The following is a 25,385-nucleotide window of genomic DNA, read 5'->3' as shown; positions in this document are numbered from 1 at the left end:
AATAACAAAACTTGTATCAGTGTCCAATTATTTCCGGACCTAACTGTATGTGTTTTGTTGTGTTTTGAATAAGAAACCTATAGGTAGTTTTAAATCCAAATGTAAAGTTAGATTGTACAGTAAACTTGGCAAGATTAAATTTGGGAGATTTTCACATCCTTTAGCGCCCCAAATTTGTTTTTCTTCTTTTAAACATGAAATAAAAATATATATTTTTACCAACAATGTAAAAAATATATATTCTAGATTTTCAAAGAAAAGAACCCCTAAAAAACAGAATCCCACCCCGTATTTACCTAGTGTGTGTTTCGCTCAGTTTTGCTTCATGAGCCGCCTTTAATTCTATAAAGAAAACACAACGCCATACATTTACATACAGATACATTTCCACACTATTCCCAAGCAGCAAATCCTAATGTTTCATTTAGATATTGTTGGAAATGGGCATTGTCAGGATGTGCCTGAACGACTCTTCTTGATGTACATCCTAAGGACTTTACACAGCTGCCACTAGCAGTCTGTGCATTACCACATGCAGTCACAAATGAACACTGCACACAACTGAAGCAGGTACACAGTTTGTTCGAAACAGGCGGTACCTTGGTCCATCATATTTATAGAAGTCAAAATAAAATGAATATAGTTGGGCTATGGGAAACCAATGAGCGGTTATTAAAATGTGATAATTCCCCATTTAGCATTGCTGCATGGAAATGTCCATTGATTTGAATGGGGTTTTCCATGCAGTAAAGCTTAATCTGCACTTTAATGAATAACCAACATGTTAACCAAAAGTTGAAGTACTAAGAGTTAGGGATTGCGATTTGTTATTGACAAACACAAGTACTACATTTTCATTTACACATCTACAGTCCCACTTTCTTACGGTTTTTAAAGCATATTGTATCAAATCTAAAATTACATGTTGAGATTTCCTTGAAAATCGAACACGGAGCCACTACTTTTTTGCTTATAAAAAAGTTACAACAATATACAGGTTTCTCCATGTAGAGAAACATATGCACCAAGGGGAATGATGCATCGCTAGAGACGAAAAGAAGCATTTACTTATTGTGGCTTTTCATTTCACCAACGCGTTTCACAGCAAAAACTTGGGATCTCTTTCAGGGCCTGAAGTTACAGGACAGGAACATTGGTAAAATTAAAAGCCAAATAAACTGATGAATCAGACTGCTCACCTATGTAAAGGGTCCTAGAAAGGCAGGTGCAAAGGGTAAGAGTTAACAACAAAACAAAAAACCCAAAGTGATAGGGTCATAAGGTACTCCTAGATTATGCACTCATTGCCTAGTAAGTACGAGATGGCTAAAATTAGCCTCTGGCTTAATTAACTGCTAGATAGGTATATAGCAATCAGAAGTGATGGGCTTAAACCAAAAATAATAAAGTTTTAATACATCATGATAATAGTACACTCAAATATTTAAAATCGTAATATAGAATCCTCGCAGTGGAGTCCAAAGAACCCTAGGTAAGTATGTATAGTATTGTTGTTCCTTAATAGGTATAGGGTCCTTTAAAGCTGCAGACATGCACAGGATAATAACACCAGGAGTAGTAGCAACAACAAAAATCACTCTATTAGTGCTGTTGTAATCAAACGTATGGTGGTGAATAGTTAATGCCAGGGATAGCATGAATGAAGGGGTTCAATACATAAGCATCATACATTCACAGCTCTGTGTAACATTATTGCAACGCAAAGTGAATATGTCAACCAAATTATGGTGCTCTGAACCCTGATACAAAAGTATCCACTCTAAATGCTATATTGTCTCCCTGATGTCTAAACTGAACTGGAACACTCTGATGTGTATGGCAGTGAATATAGCCATCAGTATAGCCTGCTATATTAGCACAGTCATTGTTTAACTACTACCAGCAAAATCTCCAATCATGATTACAATGGTTCCAGACAGCAAGGACACTCAGCCGTTTAGACAGACAAAGACATAACTATTCAGGACATATATATCATGCCCATTATGCCCATATACAAGCCGTGTTTCGTGTGAGTCGTGTAGTAGCAGTCTGTAGCTCCCTCCGTGACGTCACAGAAGCAACATCCTACTTCACCAACACATGTTTCGCGTATATGACACGCTTCATCAGGGGAAGGAGTCATTAATTTGTCTGTATAAACGGCTGAGTGTCCTAGTTATTTGCTGTCTGGAACCATTGTAATCATGATTGGAGATCTTGGTGGTAGTAGTTAAACAATGACTGTGCTAATATAGCAGGCTATACTGATAGCTTTATTCACTGCCTAAGGCCTGGGACATAGTGGCCTTGAAGCTCGCTGAGGCGCGCTCCTGCTCTGCCTCGCCTGCTGAAAATGGTACTTTTCCTGTCCTTGCAGGCGAGGCAGTGAGCGTGCTCAGGGGGCGGGGCGGAGGCGGAGCGAAGGCGTGGCTAGTCCCGAGCGGTCACGTGACCGCTCCTCCGCTTCCCCGAGCGGCAAATTTCAAACTTGGGTGTCTGTTCCAAGTTTCCCAGCCTCCGCACGCATCAGCACGCATGCGGAGGGGGAAACTATAGCCGTGCTGATGACAGATGCAGGGGCTTTGTGCATCTATTCAGCGTGGCTCAGCCCGCCTCAGCGAGCTTCAACTCACTATGTCCCAGGCCATACACATCAGAGTGTTCAAGTTCATTTGAGACATCAGGGAGACAATATATAGCATTTAGAGCACCATAATTTGGTTGACATATTCACTTTGTGTTGCAATAATGTTACACAGAGCTGTGAATGTATGATGCCTATGTATTTAACCCCTTCATTCATGCTATCCCTGGCATTAACTATTCATCACCATACGTTTGATTACAACAGCGCTAATAGAGTGATTTTTGTTGTTGCTACTACACAGGTCTTTTTCATGGTGTTATTATCCTGTGCATGTCTGCAGCTTTAAAGGACCCTATACCTATTAAGGAACAACAATACTATACATACTTACCTAGGGTTCTTTGGACTCCACTACAAGGATTCTATATTACGATTTTAAATATTTGAGTGTATTATTATCATGATGTATTAAAACTTTATTATTTTTGGTTTTAGCCCATCACCTCTGATTGCTATATACCTATCTAGCAGTTAATTAAGACAGAGGCTAATTTTAGCCATCTCGTACTTACTAGGCAATGAGTGCATAATCTAGGGGTGCCTTATGACCCTATCTCTTTGGGTTTTTTGTTTTGTTGTTAAAATGAACAGCGACAAGCCGTTCCCTTTACAAAATGGGCAGCGCAAAAAAACATGGAATAGTACTTTTTAAATTCACTCAGGAAATGGTCCATCTTCACACCCATTCCAGGGAAAAGAGGAAAACACTTTGTACCACGTACGTATACAAAATAGGCCATAAGCTAACTATTTGTATTAGTAATTCAGTATAAAAATAAACTTCAAATATTATCTAAAAGAAAACAAAGAAAAATTACTATGTTTTAGGTAGAAACATGCCCCTTCCTCAGGGAGTAGAGAGAAGTAATGCAAGGCACTTTCGGATTTAGTTAATCTAGTTATTATAGCCAGAGCACAAAGTTTCAACCCATAGGTCTTTCTCAAGTGAAATATAGTGGCATTTACTTTGCATTGACCTTCCTCAGGGAGCGGATTATGCATCAAATATCTCCTTTTATACACTGCACACGTGGTGACACGCAGGAACAGATATAGAATAGTGTATAAAACAATTTAGCTGGAAAGGCCCTATTTCTATGTGCCATGCAGAATGCAGCACCTGCTCTACCGTTCACAAAGTTTGGTTGAGAAGGAGTCACCTCGAAAGGTTATATCACATCGTGGGGCTGACTGTTTGCCACTGATGTCAACAAAGTTCTCCAAGTCCATATTCTGCAGCTTGTTATCCGGTCGATAGTTGATAGGAGGACGAGGTGCAAGTTCTGGGTGTTACAAGGATAACAAAACACATTACTTTGTTCAGTGGCTTTCAGCTTGGATGAGATAGGGGGAGGTATAGGACTAAAACACACATATACCAACATGGTACAGGAGGGCAGCATACTTTAGAGAAGGAAGTGCTAGAATAAGAGGTCATGTGCTAAAGCTGAAGGGTGGGATGTTCAGGGGACATATGAGGAAGAACTTCTTTACGGAGATGGTGGTGGATGAGTGGAATAGTCTCCAAACAGGTGGTAGAGACTAATTCAGTAAGGAATGCAAGATGTTTGTGATAGACACAAGGTAATCCGAAATATGAAATAAAGCCGAGGATCAGATAGGGTCTGAGGTTTTACAGCACATACTACTTGGCTCATCTACTCAGCCCCATTTCCTATCTACCGGCAAATCCTACTGTATATTCCCAACTAAACAATCTAAGAAGAGGGGACAGAGTTACATGCATGCAGTACAACGTACCATCAGCAAAGGATCTTGGAAGAGAAGTTCCCTCTATCACCTAAACACAAATGTAAAAGAAGTAATAAAGATTGATACATACAGATGCAGCGGCCATTATTCGATCATTTACCTGGGTAAATCCTGCACTATAGCGCGTGGTGGTCCGAGATGGTCCGCTGCAGACATAATGGCCCATCGGAATAACATAGCAGGGGTCCATGCTGTGTTAATCCTACCGGAGTTTACCGGTATGTAAAAGACACGCAGTAAGAGTAAGGCTGAATCAGTCACTCTAACTGTGCGCCTCTCATAGGCAATCGCGGGGGTTTTATTTAATTTTAAACATTACAGTAATATAGCAGGGCGTCTTCGGAGCTGAACCGCATTGATTTCAGGTCCGGGGACCCCCTACTTACGAGATACAGGCTCAGTTATGGGGTGCCGGTATCCCCGCCATGTTAAAATCCGGTTGGTCACATGATCGTGGGATCTAAACAAAGCAGAGGGATACCGGAACCCCATACTGGGGCCTGAAACTCGAGAAGTAGAGGGTCCCCAAGGCTGAATTCAACGTTGTTCACCTCAGGAGACCCACTGCTCACCCACAGTAGTATCAAACACCCCCCCCCAAATAAAAAATCATTACCTTAGCAGATAGCTGCTAAGGTAATGAAGCTGCTTACATTTTATTTTTATTCATAGTGTGCATGAGCAGGGGGTCTCCTGAGCTGAACAAAGTTGATTTCAGCCTCGGGGATCTGGTATGGGGTGCCGGTGTCCCCGCCATGTTAAAATCCACATGGGATCTAAACAAAGCAGAGGGATACCGGCACTATCAGCAGCATAAACTAAATTAAACTGGCACTTACCCTTGCCAGGCTGAAGGCTGTCCTCATCTTCATGACCGTCCTTGTCCTCCGTGGGCATCAACAGCAACAGCACAATAAAAAAAAATTGACTGGCATGGTGGCACTCCCAAGCCCAGTGGGCGTGAGCTGCCACTATGCCAGGCAACATGCATCCTGCCAATCCTCAAAACAAGCCACTAATAAAAAACACATTCAATTTTAATCTTAAAAATGCCACCCAAAAAATTGACTGGATTTGGTGGGGGAAGACATTAAAAAGTAAGAAAAAGATGGATTTTCGTTTTTTTAATGTTGTATTTTTTTTTAGGTTTCCCATTGCATGGCATAGTGGCATCTCAAGCCAAAAGAGCATGGGTGTGCCACCATGCCATTGAATGTTTTTTTTGGCCTTTTTATTTTTCAGGAAAAGCAATGCTGGTTTTATTTTATGCAAGTTTTTTTAATTTTTTTGCAGGTTCCCCATTGCATGGCATAGTGGCAGCTCATGCCCACAGGGCATGGGAGTGCCACCATGCCAGTCATTTTTTTGGTGGCATTTTTAAGATTAAAATTGAATGTGTTTTATTAGTGGCTTGTTTTTAAGATTGGCAGGATGCATGTTGTTGCCTGGCATAGTGGCAGCTCAAGCCCACTGGACATGGGAGTTCCACCATTCCAGTCAAAAAAAATTTTTATTGTGCTGTTGCTGTTGTTGCCCACGGAGGACAAGGACGGTCATGAGGATGAGGACAGCCTTCATCCTCATTAAGTGCCAGTAAAATTTACTTTATGCTGCTGATTTACTGTATGTTTTATTTTAAAAGGGTAAATGCACTATTATCCATATCTGGATAATAGTAATTTTGCCCATTACTGTACTGTACTGCTGCGGCCGAGTTTATTCGAGCATTTGCCCGTTCTCGGCTGCAGCAGTAACCTGGCGCGCGCCGGAGGGTGCCGGGCGCGCGCCGAAGCAGCGGAAGAGCGCCCTCCGATCGGGGCGCTCTCCCTCCCGCTGCTGGGTCCGCCGGGTCCCCCGGAACCCCCTGCCGCCGTCCCCCACATCGCGGGACACCAGGGCTCCCTCGGGGAGCCCTGGACGCGCGTGCAGGGGGCGCAGGCTCCCGATGACGCGTGACCACGCGTCACCGCACGCCGAGGGGCGGCCACTAGCAAGCCGGGAAATCTCCCGGCTTGCGGAACCGGCCACACTTTAATAAAGTGTGTCGGTAGTGTATGTGTTAGGGGGGTTGTTGGGCGTACCGGGGATGGGTTGTGTATTTGTACAGTAGGTAGTAGGTATTTTAATGTTTATTGTGGGTAGAGGGATTGAGTGAAGGGGTAGTTGTCACAGAGTGGGTGTGCAATGGGAGGGGTTAACCCTTTCATTACAATAGCGGTTACTACCGCTAGGGTAATGAAGGGGTTAACCCCTCCCAATGCCCACCTGAGAGGCATAATCAACCATCCTGGGGCTATTACCCCCTTCACTCACCCCCTCTGCCCACAATAAACATGGTAGTCTGCCTTAACCACTGCATTGCCTTAGCGGTTAGCCGCTAAGGTAATGAAGCTGCTTACATTTTATTTTTTTATTTATATAGTGTGCATGAGCAGGGGTTCTCCTGAACAGAACAAAGTTGATTTCAGCCTCGGGGACAACCTACTTCCCAAGATACAGGCCCCGGTATGGGGTGCTGATATCCTTATGCTTTGTTTAGATTCCACGTGTATTTTAACATGGAGGGGACTCCAGCACCCCATACCGGGGCCTGTAACTCAGGAAGTAGGGGGTCCCCGGACCTGAAATCAATGCGATTCAGCTCCAGAGACCCCCTGCTACATTATTGTTATGTTTAAAATTAAATAAAACCCCCCGCAAAACATCTGCTGTGTTAATCCGTCTGCCGTGGCAAATTTTGAAAGAATCTCGGGCAAATCTCGAAATCTATTTAGAGAAATGATCAGATAAGGCCGCTGCATCTGTAGAAAGTACAGGCACAGGTTTAACTGAACATATGCATGTAACAGTACAGCATGACTGGGCTAAATGAAATATCTTAAAACAGCAGTTCCCAAAACAAAATGAATTCTCTTCATGGTACAATCCTTAAATAAATAATCTGAAAAAAACCCCACAATAAAACAAAGAAATATTTAGAACTTTATTTATTTATAAATGTTGCCTTCAAACTTGTTTTATTTTATTTGTATTATTTTCTATGAAAGAAATAAGGGCTTTGTTATTCTATTGCCACACATCTAAAATGTGCAAGCAGATCTCTCTACAGCGCTACATTATAAGAAAACAAAGGTTAGCGTCGCCACACTCTACAGTCTGTAGCTTAAAAATATGTTCAGTATTTAAAGATTACTGTAACATACTTCCCCCCCCAATCGCAGATAGGGACCATGTGTCGGGAATCTACATGTATTACCAGGTGTGGTGCAATACCTGTCAGGCTCACAGGAGGCCTGAGCCTCCGCTGATGGGAACCTGGTTTGTATCCTGGAACGATACTTACAGCGCCTCCACCTGTGCAGGATACTAGAGTGTAGAATAACCCCTGACACAGGACCCACATACAGTAACCACTTACACCAGGTTATGGTTAAACAGTTAACTATATGCCGAACATAACAATAACAACAATGTCACTTTATAATACATAACGGTTAGTCACACATAGTCCTCTCAAATCTGGTCTCTAAATGTAGGTATAGGTAGTACCTTGAAACAAAATTAGGGAATGTAGCACTTAGGTGTAACGCTTGCGCTGCCCACGAGCAAGACGGGACCCCGGTACTGAGGTGGGAAGGTAGAAAACCATGCACCCACAGTAGCGGACGCGTGCCTGGCAGGCGGATTATCAAACGTAGCCGGGTCTGGGTTTGGGAGAGTGGGTAAGTCGATACTTGCCAAGGTCTTGGAGTATAGAGTTCAGAATAGTCAAAGTCTGTTAGCCGTGGTCTGGGGTTGGAGAGGTCAGAATTGTGGAAGTCCGTATAGCGCCGTGGTCTGGGGTTGGAGAGGTCAGAATAGTAGATGTCCATATAGCCGTGGTCTGGGGTTGGAGAGGTCAGAATTGTGGAAGTCCGTATAGCGCCGTGGTCTGGGGTTGGAGAGGTCAGAATAGTAGATGTCCATATAGCCGTGGTCTGGGTTGGAGAGATCAGAATTGTGAAAGTCCGTATAGCCGTGGTCTGGGGTTGGAGAGGTCAGAATACTAGATGTCCGTATAGCCGTGGTCTGGGTTGGAGAGATCAGAATTGTGGAAGTCCGTATAGCGCCGTGGTCTGGGGTTGGAGAGGTCAGAATACTAGATGTCCGTATAGCCGTGGTCTGGGTTGGAGAGATCAGCAGAGGATAAGCCAGGGTCAATAGCCAGAGATATTCCAAGGACAAGCCGGGTCGGTACACAAAGAGTTAACTGCAAGAAAAAGACAACACAAGGAGCAAGGCACAACGAATGTAGGAGCTCAAGGCTACAAGAGGTTATGCTCAGCAAAGTATGACAGGAACTGCAGGGTACTTATGGGAAACAGAAACCAGTAGGAAAGAAGGCGGAGTGGAGGAGAGGCCTCCGCGGAGGCAAGGATTGGCTGCAGGAAACAAGTGGGCTAACTGCATACTTGCCACGCAGCTGGGGAGCGGTGCACGTCGTTACGTGGGCGCACAGTGCGTGAGAGAAGCACGGCGATTCCGAGGGGGCGGAGCTAGGCTCCGTGGCACACTAGAAGAGCTGCGTGTGCGCTCTGAAAGCGGAGCGGGGGTGAGCGCACGCACTGGTGCCAGAGCGGAGGTCTGAGGCAAAGGATGTGTTCCCTGATTCCATACATTAGGTTAGACAGGTGACGCCACCTAATAGCTAGACCAAGAAATATGATTAGATTCCAAACTCAAATCCTACAGTTTGACTGGTTAGTATTGTAAACCTAATATAATAGTAAATGTCTAATGGACAAATGCAATAGTCCAGTGTTCATGCATAGTTATAAGCAGTAGGTCTAATGTACAGCACTGTTAGCCCTTATGGCCAAGTACACAGTGTTGTTACAAACAAATTCAACTTCAATGGGTGTATATAGTAAAACACCCTATCTAAATGTTGGTTGAGAACAGTGGATATATCCAATAATAGACAACAGACTAATAGTTGGAACTCAATTGGTAGTAGAGTAATGGTGATAACTCATTATAGATGTAGTCAATATTAGGTTAGCCCTTTGAGAGAAAGGTAATAAAAATAGTAACAAGCAACACAAAAAAAAAATGTGTTAATATAGATTAAGGCACTGCCTAAATGTAGCATTCAGAACAATATGTGGCTTAGTATGAAGTTAAATGTATTGACCTATGGGATACATTCGCATCATATAGGTAGATATTGCGATCCAAACCCCTTTCTTCCAGGTCTATAATTAAACCCAGGGAGTTGAAAAGCCACAAGACCTCTTGTAATCTGATTAGTGATGTCAGGTAGGTCTCCAAATACCTTAATTACACGGTCACTAGTATATACATAGACTGTGTAATTTAGACACTTATAGTTGGAATTTTACTAAGTTCACATGTAGTGATAAGCACTAGACGGCAGTGTCATTATGGTATCAGAAGGACAAATAAGTCTGTGCAGACCGTGGTGTGGTTAGCTTGCTGTATTAATGAACATCTCATCAGAGTTAATGCTAAACCACATCTATTTTAATTAGCACAGAGAGAAGTTTCTATGCAGAAAAGAACTCAACAATGCATACAGAGTCCCTCTATTTACATATTTGGCACACTGTCCTGCTCAGCATGGTGTATTGATGAACACCAGAGAAATTATAAAGCTGAGTAGGAATGAAATCCAAGATTAACGTTTGAAAATGTTTAAATAACAAAATATTACGTTTATGCTCTTTCTTCCAAACATCCTTTCAATATCCGAACAGATTTCCTTCACATATTTCTTGTCAGCGCCGGATTTTTCAGGATGATGCTTTCTCTAAAAAAAGAAAAAGCAAGACCATTTGTTTTGGATGAATGCATTAACAAAAGCATTGAATGTAGTTGCTTACATTACCTGCAGAAAAATTCAGTGCCAATTTATGACAGTAAAAATGTACACAAGTAACATTTCATTTTAAAAGCATAATTGACAAAAACCTTAAAAAGCAAAATACTACTTAAAAAAATAAATAAATGGGAATATCAGATAGGTAATGGGCTGAATGGGTAGCTGTGTGGTAACGTCACTGCCTGGCGAACCCAGGTCAAATCCCAGTGTCGGCTCCTTGTGACATGTGGGCATATCATTTATGGCACTGAGAATTCGACTGCAAGCTCTACTGGGCAGCAGTATGTAAAAAACAATTAAAAAAATAAAAGATTATATAAATTTTCATTGATGTAAAAAACAAAAACAAAAAAAACAATGCTATGCACAATATGAAAAATTATTCAGCTAAATACTATCTGTTTTTCTTCTCATAAGTAAGGGTCATTTAATTAAATCCTTTGGTAAAAACATTACAAGCCTGTAGCCATGTCAAGGTAAATAAACCCTTTACTGCAGGTCCTGCACTGCCTCTAAACCCTCTCTTCACCCGTCTCCTGGAGGAGGAAATGTCTCAATAGACTGGTCATTCACACGTTTGTACCAGGACCTGGTAAGTAAACGTGGGATGGCTGCGCTTAAAACCAAGGAGGAGGGGTCACAGACTTCCCAGCATTCATTACTAATTGACATTTAAAACACACACACTGTTTTGAGCTTGCTGTGTGTGATATCAAGCAGTTGTGTGTAGCTTGTCCTGTTCACCTTCCATTACTGCTTCACTTGTAGAAATAATGTTCATGGGAAAGACTGGAACTTTGTGCTGTAGCTCTTGGAAAGGCTCTTTTCCCTTTAATAGGCTGACTGTCCATTTTATACGTAGCACAGTGAATATATGCACAAACATTTACATATACTTCTACCCCATCTTACATCCCAGCTAAAATATAGATGTCTTCTCCCTTATGATCTACTGAAGACCGCCGCTCATCTGCTCCATTCGTCCATTTCTCAAACCTTTTTCACTTTTGGCTAATTGCCTGTGAAACTCCCTACACCCCCCACCATTCACCAATCCACTTCCTCCCCATCTGCAAGTTACGCCTGAACTCTCGCCTCCTCAGTTGAAGCACATGGTTAATCTAGGCCTAAGGTTACTCCTCACACTTTCCATTCTGCACTTTCTCCCATTGTATCCTGTAAGTTTCCCATTATTGCATTTAGACTGTAATCTCTGTAGGGCAGGATCTCCCTAATACATTTTTTTTAAGCGCACCTGTGTAATTTGTATATTATCTCCCTTTACAATCTCTATTATAACTCTGTAAAAGAATATAAGAGATGCTACCCGCTCAAACTCGGGTAAATAATAGTCAGGGTGCACTAGGGTCAATTGAATAACATGAAAGAGAAAGGGACCTCTCCCATAGGCGGAGAGAGTATAGAATGAAGTAATAATCCCTGAGGAACAGTGCATTACTGGTCAATAATACCCTGGCTGAAAGAGTTGAAGGCCCGAGGCAAAGCCGAGTGACTTTAACCCAGCCAGGGCATTATTGGTCAGTAATGCCCTGTTCTGAGGGGATTGTTACTATTATAGGTTTTTTTTAATTTATTTTTTTACATTTTTCATAAACAGATTGATTTGAATCAGCATGATAATCAACAGTCTTATGACTTTACTGCACGTGTTTATTAAACTGAAATTGTACATACACACAGCCCTTCTATATACACACACACACTCTGCAGCCCCCCTGTATATATACATGGAACACATATCCCCCCCCAATCGCAGATAGGGACCATGTGGGGAAATCGACATATGTTACCAGGTGTATGGTGCGTTACGTGTCAGGCTCACAGGAGGCCTGAACCTCCGCCACTGGGAGCCTGGGATTTATCCTGGAACGTACTTATTACAGCGCCTCCACCTGTGCAGGGATTCTAGGGTGTAGAATAACCCCTGACACAGGCACCACATACAGTAAGTACTTACACCAGGGTATGGATAAAACAGTTTACTATATGCAACTACTTTATAACACATCACAATATATCATCACAGCATCACAGCAGTGTCACCCTTTAACCTGGTCTCACTGGGCCTCAACCCCACAGCATATACCCAGGAGTCCCAGAAGTCACCAAGAGTCCAGCAACCCATCCACTAGGCGTGATCAGCGCCTGAAATAAACCGGTATGTTGGTGCACTTATATGTTACCTGCCGAGTGCTCCAACACCCGGGCCCGCAACCGTGAAGATACGTGGATTCTCTAATCCCGCGATCAGTCCGCCTCCGCATGGGGGTGATGTCCTGCTGGATAATCCCACCTTGGAAACAGTCTCTAGATCTGGAAGAGGTCTGGTCCCAGTCCACACTCCTCCCTCCTTGTCAGAGCACGCAGCACTGCAGCTGTGTCGCTGACTAAACTCACTACTACAGGACAGAGTCCCTAACTACAGGGGCCTTCCCTAGAGCAGCCACGCATCTACTGGTGAGTTGGGCCTAGATGGGGCCTAAGGGGCAACCTGGCCTAGTGTAGGAGCCATTGGCTCCCTACACACACACTACCTCCCCCTACCTTATCCCAGCTCCAACTAACTAGCATGGTCTCTGCCTGATGACTATATCCTATCAGCCAGGGGAATCTGTCAGCCCTATTGGCTGGAATGCAGCATGTGATCTGGGTGAAAGGGCAGTCCCCAGTGGCTTCTGTGTAATGTCTTCTGTAATGGCCGCCGCTACTCTTAACTGAGCATGCGCAACTGTGGGCAGTTCCTGCACTACAGATAGCCATCTCTGACATATCTCCCTCTCTGTAATGGCCGCCAGACACCTTCTGCGCAGGCGCGATACTCCGCGCATGCGCGGACATGCAAAACATGGCGGTGCCCTGTCACTGAGGCCGCCGAGAGCCCCGGGCGACACTATCGCACCCGCAGCTCCCCAACACCCCACAGGGGTAACCGCTTGGCTGCGCAGGTAAGGGGGCACCAGAGGAACCCTGCTACTGTACATACACATAAACAAACTCCACCCCCTACATTCACAAAACAAACACAGTAGCCCCTTCTACTGAGATAGAAATAAAGATGTGTACTGATGTACACGCACCTTAGTGCAATTGGGGTGCGCTAGGTTTTAGCCACAGACTGTTCCATATAAGGCCGCGGGCATGGTCAGCACTTAGCCGCTGACCCACGCTGAGCCACGCTCATGCTTGTCAGTGAGCCCCTGCAGTCGCAATGAGAGCGGCTTTAGCAGGGGCTCGCGCACGCTTCCGCAGGCTTGCGGAGGTGTAGCAGCCAAAAATGTTTTCATTTCAGAGCTGACGGGAGCGGAGGGCCGGTCACGTGAGCGGTTCGCCCAATGAGGGCGAACCAGCTCCGTGACATCACTGGCCCGCCCCCAGACACGCCCCAGGACGGCACGCGTAGCAAGGCCAGGGAAAGCACCCGCTTTCCATCAGCCTCCGCACAGCTGGAGTCTCTATGAACTCAGCCTAAGTATATGTAGTTGGAATTGAATAGTAATATTGCCGGAGGGGTGTGGATAGCAGACCAGTTGTGACCTCTGTATTAGGAAGTTACAGACTAAATAAATACCTAAAATTTATATAGAAAAAAATACTAAAAGCTAATATTTAAAACCCACAAAACAACAAAAAAATGTGTAAATTATAAAAGATATAAAATGGTGACCACCAATAGCCCTTATCCCTAAGAGATGCAGACGTCTTCAAATAGATTACTGTGGACACCCCAGGAGCAAGCGCTGTCCTCACAGTCTCCAGCCAGCAGCAGACACACAGAGGGTGTGAGACTTAAGGCAATTATCCTTCTTACAAAATGTATTACTATATACTTTTTTTCTTTTTATAAAGCTTTTTTTAATGTGTGTGCATAATATTGTATTTTATTGTCTTTGGTCACCTAAGGTGACACAAAGTTTGTAAACGTTTCATTGCGCCCTTTACATATATTTTTTCTCTTTTGTTTGAAGCCCCGCTCTACATCCACAAACACCGAATGCAGCCCCTGTAAACCAACAAAACTGCAGATGCACACACACACACACACACACCGACACACACTGCAGCCCTCTCCACCCTCTACACCCACACTGAAAACACACACTGCAGCACCCACCTACACCCACAAAACACTGCGCACACACACACACCTCAACAAAACAGACTGCTGACGCCCTCTACACCCACAAGACACACACCAGTAGCCCTCCCTCTACACCAACAAAAACACCCACTGCAGCTCCCCTGTAAACTCACACTGCAGACATACACACACAAACAAAACAGACTCTGCGGCCCTCCTCCAACCTCTACACCCACAAAACCCTCAGCAGGCAGACACACCCTAACCCCTTAATCAAGCAGAATTAGGTTGGGGCAACGCTACCTCCCGATCCAGCGCTACGCAACAAAATGACATAGTGCTAACAGGGCAATCACTAGGGAATACCTATCCCTCCCCTCCTGTCCACTGTTGTTCCCTAGCTGCAGCGTTTACTAACGAGCACCTGGCAGCATTACTTTACAAACTCTATGATAGTTAGCAGCCATGGTTACCACACACAGCGTTGAGTAAAAAGACCATTATGATTTCTCCCTAAAGCAGGGCTAACTCATTAACACCTGGTTTACTTTCTCCGCAGGCAGGTTCAACCTTAGTCATCATTACAGCTACACACAGCCTAATACATAGGCGTCAGTTTGGATGCAGTAGGACTGATTAGTGATTGCTATATTTTACATATATTCACTGATCAAACTATACAAATAGCCCCTAAGGGCACTACCATTCTGCTACACATACAGGACTATATTCCAGGCTAACAGGTTGTATCCACACAGCCATAGCTCACTGGTGTATGTTCTATGCCAATAGGCTGAACTAGTATAGTGATGTAGTGAAATAACAGGCGCAAACAGATAAAAGGGGTGAACACGATTAATAAGTGAACAAATGTGAACTTATATAAGTGAAACAAATATATAAATAAACGTATATACAATTTCACCCCCTGCTCAAACCCGCTGGGAGGGGTAGTCTTCACTCTTTCCCAAAGGTAACAGTAGTAGACACGAAATCCAGGGGGGGCATAGGGAAGAAACAAAACAAAACTAAGTGCAGCAGAATAGCAATGGAGAAATAATGTTTCCAAAAACTTGGCTCTATTGAAGTGACTACTTACAAGATGTAAGAGTCAAAACAGCAGGGTTGACTAACAGTCAGTGGTGGCTAGGTGATATAGTTATCATCAAGGTGGTTCAGGTACTCAGGAGGGTATGGCCCATTTGCAAGAGAGAGAACAAACGGCATAGCCAGATCAACCAAGTTATAAAAATGTTTATCTAAGTAAAAAATTACACTCACAATATATCAGATAAAATCGGGCATGTCACACTATATTAGTGTACATGAGGATATCAACAGCCAGCTGGCTCACCATCCCGCAACTCTCCGAACTCGTCCGTCTCTGCCTCTGATCAGCTGCGCCTCCGCACTGCTCGGCGTCTGACGTCAGATCCGGTTTCGTCGCTGGGTAAGGGCTGGACCTTCAGTGACTCCTCATCCGCCAGCTCCGCAAGAAAAGACTCCCACTCAACGCGTTTCGCTACGTAATCACGTCGGCTTCGTCAGGAGTGTGGAGTCTCAGCATCACAATTGTGTCTTAAATAGCTTGGTTGTTGATTAATTATATGGAACTGCTGTTCCTTAAAGCGCTAATGGGGTTAATGATAATTGCTGGATACTAACTAGTGCAAGAGAATTACACACTACATATGGGGTGCAAATAATGGAAAGTTAATGTACCCAATGGACAAAACAGGAGGACTCAGATGGATGATAAGTTATACATATATCAAATCTTAATACAGCGAATTACTAGAGGGAGACCTAATAGTGGAACACATACTTATACAAAACATTTATAAAAATCGTGATCCTTAACTGGATTCTGTATTACTCATTGGTGAAACACACAATAATATTGCAGAAGTTTTTTACAAATTAATTATAAAATTACTATGGCATGATGATGATATTAATATCAATGGTACTGGGAATGAAATTCTAACACATGTACACTAAACCCAGATAAACATAGGAATTGGTAGTCACTAAGACCTAAATGGCACAATGTATTCAGACTAAAATTACACCAAAAAAAGAAAGAAACAAATATATGGTGCCTAAAGGGGAGACATAAAGCCAAAGTTAGGGCAAGTTCATTTAAAAAATGGCATATCCAACTCCATATTTAGCCCCCTAGGTGTAAGACTCCCCAGACGGTGGATCCAGAAAGATTCCCTTTTCAATAGCTCTATTTCTCTATCCCCCCTCTCCAATGCTGTTTAACCTGTTCGATGACTGTGTACGTTAAACCTGTTGGATTTCCTTGATGGAATGATGAGAAATGATCAGACACACTATGCGTCTTAATTTGTGTTTTTATGCTGCTTACATGTTCTAGGATCCTAGTTCTAATTGGTCTAGCAGTTTTACCCACGTATTGGAGTTTGCACGGGCATTCTAATACATATATGACATGGTCTGATCTACAGGTGAGACAGGTTTTAATATTAAAACTTTCATTTGTAACATTGGAGCTGAAATTCACAGTATTGGGGGATTTGAACTGGCATGCCCTGCAGGTTTTACACCCATAAAATCCCATATTCTGACTCAGCCAGTTATTCTGGCTAAATTTTCTTTGTCTCAGTGCACTGGGTGGCGATGGGGTCTCCGGGAAGCGCAATATATGTAATAAAGAATAAAACAGTGATGGTGCAATATTGTTAAAGCAAGGTTAGTGAATTCAAATAGTGATGATTTAATGGCTACCTCTCAGTGCACTGGGTGCCAGTTTATTTTTTAGATTATTAGCTTTTCTAAACAGAACATTTGTTTTTTCTGGAATTTCTTTTCCTAGTACGAGATCATTCTTTAAGATGTCCCAATGCTTGTTTAGGATCTTTGTGATCTTTTTTGATTCTTTGTTGTAACCTGTAATGAATGCGAAATCCAACTGATCGTTTTTCTTCTTAATTTTAGGTTTCAACAGATCACTTCTATTTCTAAAATTAAGAAGAAGAAAAACGATCAGTTGGATTTCGCATTTATTACAGGTTACAACAAAGAATCAAAAAAGATCACAAAGATCCTAAACAAGCATTGGGACATCTTAAAGAATGATCTCGTACTAGGAAAAGAAATTCCAGAAAAAACAAAAGTTCTGTTTAGAAAAGCTAATAATCTAAAAAATAAACTGGCACCCAGTGCACTGAGACAAAGAAAATTTAGCCAGAATAACTGGCTGAGTCAGAATATGGGATTTTATGGGTGTAAAACCTGCAGGGCATGCCAGTTCAAATCCCCCAATACTGTGAATTTCAGCTCCAATGTTACAAATGAAAGTTTTAATATTAAAACCTGTCTCACCTGTAGATCAGACCATGTCATATATGTATTAGAATGCCCGTGCAAACTCCAATACGTGGGTAAAACTGCTAGACCAATTAGAACTAGGATCCTAGAACATGTAAGCAGCATAAAAACACAAATTAAGACGCATAGTGTGTCTGATCATTTCTCATCATTCCATCAAGGAAATCCAACAGGTTTAACGTACACAGTCATCGAACAGGTTAAACAGCATTGGAGAGGGGGGATAGAGAAATACACTGGCGACCAAATTTATTCTTACTTGGCTAGCTCCGCGAATTTCAGAGTATCCCGGTGATGTGCGGTTTTGTGTCATTTTCTCCCGGGGTGTATAGCGTTATTTCCGCGGCTGTGATTTAAGCATTTTATTCCGGCTGGCTGCAATACTGCAATGCCGTGTAAAAACGCATGGGGGCGCTTGCGAGCTGTTGTCTGTGAAGTCTAATACCTTCGCAGTTCAACCTGCAGTACACAGTCTGTGCGTGTGCGCGCAGTAATAGTAAAATTGCATATTTAATTTATTTTAAAGTACAGTAGGTGAGGGGTTTCCTAACATCTGGGGGGAAATGAATTTTAATTCTATGGTGAGTACTGTCTTGTTGCCGTATTATTTTGGTGGGGCAGGCTGGGTACTTCTTTAGGGGGCTGACCATTACTGTACTGTACATTAAAACTTTTCTTTTTTTTTCCTCAGAAAAGAAAACGGCTAATGGGGGAATTTCGATGGATAATATTGTACTGTATGCTGATGTTTTCCGGCCGTACAGTATACTGTGTATTAAACCCTGATTAAATAAAACTATGCATTTATTCTACATATTCAGTATCGTTTCATTATTTGTCTTCCACAGTATACTGTACAGTGGTATACAGTGCCTAACATCTATGGGCAAAAATAATTTTATTCCAAGGTGCCCTAGAACAGAAGTTCCCACGCCAATTGCCCGTGAACTTGACCGCGGCCCTAAGTAGTTCCCACGCCAATTGCACGAATATAATGTAAAATAACCCGTTCTGTGGGTCTGAGCGGGTTGAAATTTACCTGGTCCCCATGCGGGGGGACCCTTGCCATAGTGGCAAAATATCAGCCTCCCAAGACCCCCGGAACCGGAGGTACCAAAAGACAGTTTAAAAGCACATTACCAAAGTGGCTTTTTTTCTGCCATGCAAGTCAATGGCAGAAACCTGAACTTTAACATCACCCTGACTCCGTTCTGTTGCCACGAGAGGGCCGCAATTTGCCATGCAATCCTGCCGCAACTAGGGCTACATGGTGACCAAATTTGAGCGCTCTAGCTCAAACAGAACCGGAGTTCTGGGTTCCAGGTTTCTGCTCATTGTGACTTAGCCGCTTCAAAGCTTTCTCCGCCATTTGCGCTCAATGGTAGGACTCTCCTCGCCGGCGTGACCCTTTCTTGCCGCCATTACTGCTCGGACCCTGTTGGGGTCAAGTGAGGGGGTTCCTAACATCTAGGGGCCAAATAAATTTTATTTCTAGGTGCCCTAAAACAAAAGTTCCCACGCCAATTGACCTAGTTCCCACGCCAATTGCCGTAGTTCCTACGCCAATTGCGCGACCAGCCAGTAAAAAAACAGTGCAGCAAGCCTCTACAGTCCACAGTACATTTGTTACACTGGCAAAGCAGCAGATGGAAACAATGTGAGGCAATTCAACATGGTCTTTTATTGGTTATTTACAACATTGAAACATTTAAAGTGCAGAGCAATTCAAAACATCAAGAAAAAAATGTGAAAATGAAAAAAAAACACACAACAACATCTCCTTTGTTTAAGTACAGCAGGTACTGTAGGGCAAAACATGGAGAGTACAATACAGTTCAGCACAACAGTATGGTCTCACTGACAGTCCTCCACATTGTCCATCCATGGCCGATTCCTTGCATGGCGCAAAACGCCATTAATGCAGTCTCTAACGCCTTTCATTACAGGATCTGTAACTGTATAAAACGCGCCGCATTTCATCCACAATGTTTTTCCTTAAATTGGCAGGAAGGGCCTTTTTTTACGCGATTCCCATCGTAGTTCACTTTGAACACCCAGTCGCAGTACAACGTGTAGGGAACCTGGTGCTTAAAAATGATCAAGGCATACTTGTGGGGTACACCAGCACTCATCACCCTATACTTCTCCCTGAGCCCCGGTGGCAGATCGCGTAGGGTGATGTCGGGCACTGTTTCGATGCGAGCGGGTGTAGGTCTTTTGGGAGCGGGTGTGCTTGTGGCGATGGGCGATGGTAGGATGTCTGGGAGGAAGCTTTCCTCCGGTCGTGGTCGCCGTGTTGTCTCCTGGCGTGGTCTTGATGGGGTTGTCATGTCCTCCTCAACGGCATACATGTACTGGTACACTACATCTTGTGGTGGAGGGGGGGCGCTTGGTGATGGAAGGGGTTCGATGCTCCCATTCATCACATCCATGTCACCCTCCTGCTCCGGCGTCGGGGAAACAGGGGCATTAGCACAGAGCAAATAATGTATGCCCGCAATGTCAGCCTCTATCTTCTCCATCCGTTGATCCATCCGTTGCTCCATTTGTAGCATCCGTTGATCCATCCCTTGCTCCATTTGTAGCATCCGTTGCTCCACATTTAGCATTGTCTCCAGAAGCAGATCTATCTTTGATAGCAAAATAGAATTCCCGGGGAGATCCAAACTTATCCCATTCAGCATCCGGTCCAACGAGCTGCTTCTTGTGCATGGCGTCTGGACATCTGGGGGGATGGGTGCAACGGAGGATGAGATGGGGGTTCCATGGAGAGAAGCGGCATCGATGGAGAGTGGAGGAGGTGACCTGTGGATACCCGGTAGAGGAGAAGCGGCAGCATCGTCGAAGAGGGATGGAGAAGGTGACATTTGGATTTCGGGGCGAGAAGCAGAGTCATCTAAGCGCAAAGGAGAAATTGACCCGTGGATTTCAGAGGCGGCAGCGTCGTCAGATGGAACCGGAGAAGATGGGGGTGGAGAAGACGGGATGAAGATTTCCGGGACAGCTACAGCAGTCGTCGAAGCATATGGGTGGAAGTGGCCTGCGGGTGCGATGGGTTGGCTGCCATTCGTTTTCTGTAGAGAGCGTATTAGCGTATATCTTCTTCACATAATGAGGCTTACGTTTAAGAAAACCCTTAGCCTTTGGGGTCAGCAGAAGGTTTTCTTTATTGGCCTTAGCCTGTTGCTTTGCCCTTGGCGTGGAAACGGCAACCGCCTTTCGCTTTTTCAGCATGACAGGCACGGCAGAGGTGAGAGGGTTCTTGTGTCCATAAAAACGGGGATGCTCCATGGAAGTAGGTGGCACAATGCAGTACAGTATCTGGACAAGGGCAAGTTCAGATAAAGATCCTGGAGTGGTGGACTATGCAAAGTGTGTGACCTTTTATGCATGGCGGCCAGGTACAGGTGTTGAAAGTGGGCGTACTCTAATGTGAGTCATTACCGTATAAATACACCATCCATTTTGTGGATTGACTGCACATTGAATACACATCGACTAAACATCGAATATACATTCTTGTGTTTGTATTTCTTTCCACTCGCAGCAATGCCTGTTAAAAAGATTTCAAAGGATCTCAGCATGCGAATGAAGGAGATGTACAGGAGCGGACACCGAATTGCTGCTATCCAACGCTGGTTAGCTACTTCTGACCTCGTTGTGCCATAAACCACCGTGAGCTATCATGCACAAGGAAAAAACAGAGACCGGAAAAAGGCACCAAGGGTAACAAACGCGTAAGTATATTTATAAAACTTAACAAAAAAATTATTTTTTGTATATTTCAATTAATCTTACAACGGTATATACTGAATAGGATGTACTGTATATTTATATTACAACAGTAGATTTATTTTGTATATTTATATTTATAGTACAACAGTATATATTGTGACATAGTCCAAAGATGTTAGGCAGCTTTCTGCCCCGTTTTAGAGCAGAAAGTGCAGGAATAGTTAATGATCCGTTCCACAGCTTCCCATTAACTCAGGCAGCTGGATGGAAAATCCAGACCACAGATTACAATGGCTCTAGTTCTCAATCACCTGCTCTTCTAATCACATGCACAGGTACTTAGAGCAGAGAGGTTTTGCATTTCACTCTCTCTCCTTGGAGCCTGGGGGCTGGGGGTGTCGCTGCTCCCCTGCATCCAGTATCGGGGTTGACGGCCCCTCCACGTATCACAGTACCAGAGGATTTGCCTGGACTCCACGAACAGATAAGACAAAACAAATGGTTACTGCTGTTGCTAAAAGACTGTACTGTATCTTGTGACCCTAAATGAGAGAGCATTGTTTTAAGCTGGGGAACCAGTTTAGTTGGCCAGCAGCTGTTAGAGAGACTGATTCTGATGTGTAGTTAGATCCCTGAAAGGGATAGGATTTTGCTTATATGATTTTGGTTTTATTTCTTGAAATAACAGTGTGGGAAATATGGTAACACTGAAATATGTGAACTGCTGAATGAAAGTATCTGAGTACCTCTAACCTTCACATGTTAAAGCTGCAGTACCTTACTTGGATGAAAATAAAGCAGGCAGAAGCCTGAGTTAAGCAGCATAATACTTTGCATGATCCTGTTTGTTGTATAATTAACCCTAGAAGACTGTGTCGGGAAGAACCCAGACAGACGTCAGCACTACAAAAGAGGGGCGTTTGTCACATATGGTGGAGAATGCGGGCAGACACTAAAAAGTCTGTGGGTTTGCAAATAAATGCGGGGGTTTAAAATGGCCGCCGAGCTGAACTAAAGTACAGATGCTATGAGTGAAGTCTGTCCCACTGTGTATATCAGTTGTGCTTCTAGCATACACAGAGAATGTGCGAAGTGTGGATGCAATAGCACCCTGAACCCAAACAGAAAACCAAAATGTTTTGCTGAAAAAAAAAATTTGCATCTAGCAAGTGCTGTTGGTAAAGCTAATGCCTTTTGCTGAAGTGAGTGAATTTGCAGCTAGCAAGTGCTGTATGCAAGTTGCTGAAGTGAGTGAAATTGCAGCTAGCAAATTGTCCCTGCCGGGTTTCTAAAATGGCCGACGTGAAATGTTTGTTGTGTAATGTACGTAACCATACAAAACAGTGTCCCTTCAGGCCATACTATGATCACGACCCTGGAGGAGAGCCGTACCCACAGATGAATTTAGTATGCGGGGCCTGTCGTGAAGTAGGTCACATGGAAGATGTGTGCCCCAAAATTTTCAAAGACAAACAGCTGCAAAAGCAAGCAACGCCCTGTGAGTGCAAGCAAGATGTGGAAGCTGATAACAGTGAGTGTGTGCCCAGTACCACTGATATCTCTGGAGCTAATAAAGCAAAAAGAAAGAAAACTGTTCCTCAAGTCACAGGGGAAGTGAACGAGCCACTTGAACCTGCACTGTCAGGACATGCGTCAGAAAGGCGCCGAGATGAGCAACAGCCCATAGGGCCTGGCGCAATCGTCCCAGGAATGACGACACGCCTAGAGATGACAAAGGCTACTGCTACCATCATAGGCAGAGAGCCAAGCGAATCAAAGAAAACAAGAACTGACTGGAAACTATGCTATGAGATGTCCCAGAAAGATGTGCAAAACTTCATCACAGAGTTAGGGGTTTCTCGGCAAGAGGCTAGCGCGCTTAAAGCAGAGCTGGAACTCTCACGCCATGAGGTCTACGCTCGCAGCACAGAGCTGTGTACATTGAAGGAAACCTATGAGAATACCCTGAGTAATTTAGAGACTGTAAAAAGAGAGAATGTAAGTCTGACACAGAAAAATTCAGACTTGACTGACCAGATCAGTGAAGGTGATGAGAAGCTTCACCAAGCAGAAAAAGTGGAGAAGCAATTGATCCAGGAAAAGTTAGAAATGCAGGAAGCACTGCAGAATACAGAATCAGCGGCGATCCAGGCGACACAAACTGCAGAGCTCCAAAAAATGGAGGCGCTGATGCAAACCCAGAGCAAGCACCAGATAGAGGTGAAGACCCTGAGGGAGGTCTGGCACGATCAGGTTGAAGAGCTGCAGAAGCAGATGGCTGAGCGCGAGATACAGTGTGCCAAGAGAGAGGAGATCTCCGTCCGTCAGGTGGTCTGCCTGACATTGCGCTATGAAAGCGAGATGGCCGATATCTACAAGCAGCTGGACCACACGGCAAATGAGGGGGCCCGGCTGCAGCTGGAGCTGGACAAGACCCAGAAGGAGCACCTGCAGCTGCAGGTCAAGAATAGAGAAAATGAAACAGAGTTAAACCTCGCTCTGAAACAGATGACGGACATGGGAGAAGCGGCTAAAGTGGTTCAGTCGGGCTATCAATCCTACCTCCTAACCAAGCAAGCTGTACGTTCCTATACGTGTATCTTCAATGCTGTTGCAATATTACGATTTGCTATAAAGATGAAGTTGGAGAAAGAGATTCCAAGGCTAAAAGAGACACGGTCACAAAAGGAGACCAGGGAACGTAAACTCAATGCCCTCACTGATGACAAAGAGGAAGGAGAAAGAATTGACTTTGATTGTGCTGCTGTTATTCCAGAAACAGATAGGCACCCTCCTGAGAATATTCTCCCTGATCTGGGATTCAAAAATCCAGATCCTCAATTTCATTTACGTTGTCCAGAAGATTATCAAACTAGTGGACACACCCAGGACACCACAGAAGATGTTTTAGCCAAGTGGGTGGCAGTTCCTGAAAACACAAACTTGTTGACAGATCCTGATGACGTGGTTAATATGGACTACGTTTGTACAGAGGCAACTAGGTCTCCAAAACCCAAAGGCCTGGTAATGGCCACAAAAGGGAAATCAAAGATTGAAAAGAAAAAACAACGAAGGTTAACACGGCGCCTGAATAGTTCCATATCTCACCAATCTGGACCACACTGTGGAGCCAAGGAGAATCCGGTCCAAGGGTCTCATCAGAAGCTAAAGAAACAGTCCAGTCATTTGCAGGTTGCAGCGGGCTATGAAATAAAGTCAAAGGATGCAATAGACTGGAAGTCAAAAAAAAAAAAAAAATATGTTTGGGGGAACTGACCGATTTTTTTTTTTTATTACACGTGTGGACTATGTCACGGACACTTAACTATGCAAATAAGCATTTTGTCAATATTACAATGTTATATTGGTTCTCTGTGTTGAAAATGTAGCTAAACTACAAATTAATATACAGGGTTGATGGCCCTTAAGATTACAAGGCTGTAGTATAAGAAAAAAAATATTGGTTGCTTACAATATGAAAAAAAAAAATAAAAAAAAAAATGCCCTTTTCGGTTGGTAAATTTATAATGAGGTTCATATTCTAGAGTAGAAAAACCCAGGGAGGTAATAGAAATTGTCTGGTTTTGTGAATATATTTAGCAGATCCTGGGTTGTAAGAATGTGTGCTAGACATTTATTTTTCAAAATAGTTCCCTAATAGAGAGCAACAAAAAATATGTTTGCCAAGTATAGTCTCTTATGACGAAACCTATTGTCCATAATTGCCGTGGGAAAAGTTCATATTCGTGTCATGTGAATACTTAATGTTGTACTGAGGAGTTAGCTCAAGTATTTCAGGTAGGACGCTCACCCCAGTGAGGTCCATGGCCGCTCACCCCAGTAGGTGTGAGCTGGGGAGGGGGATATGTGACATAGTCCAAAGATGTTAG

The 25,385-nt window shown here is 43.6% G+C and overlaps 1 protein-coding gene across 4 annotated transcripts in view; it reads right to left on the bottom strand.

The window, feature by feature from the left end:
• The window catches only part of LOC142487228 (uncharacterized), a 154,116-nt gene that overhangs the window by 19,258 nt on the left and 109,473 nt on the right, over positions 1 to 25,385 (bottom strand). For 3 of the 4 annotated variants that reach the window (XM_075586126.1, XM_075586127.1, XM_075586128.1), the window contains exons 12-15: positions 10,137 to 10,232; positions 4,412 to 4,451; positions 3,811 to 3,933; positions 297 to 342 (exon numbers count right to left, since the gene is read on the bottom strand). In XM_075586126.1, the coding sequence (XP_075442241.1) occupies positions 297 to 342; positions 3,811 to 3,933; positions 4,412 to 4,451; positions 10,137 to 10,232 (305 nt within the window). The remainder of the gene's footprint in view (positions 1 to 296; positions 343 to 3,810; positions 3,934 to 4,411; positions 4,452 to 10,136; positions 10,233 to 25,385) is intronic. The other variant, XM_075586129.1, reaches the window with a different exon arrangement.

Source organism: Ascaphus truei, chromosome 2 (assembly GCF_040206685.1).
Source record: "Ascaphus truei isolate aAscTru1 chromosome 2, aAscTru1.hap1, whole genome shotgun sequence".
NCBI lineage: Eukaryota > Metazoa > Chordata > Amphibia > Anura > Ascaphidae > Ascaphus > Ascaphus truei.
The sequence above is the reverse complement of the archived record's forward strand: the minus strand, read 5'-3'. Positions and strand labels throughout refer to the sequence as shown.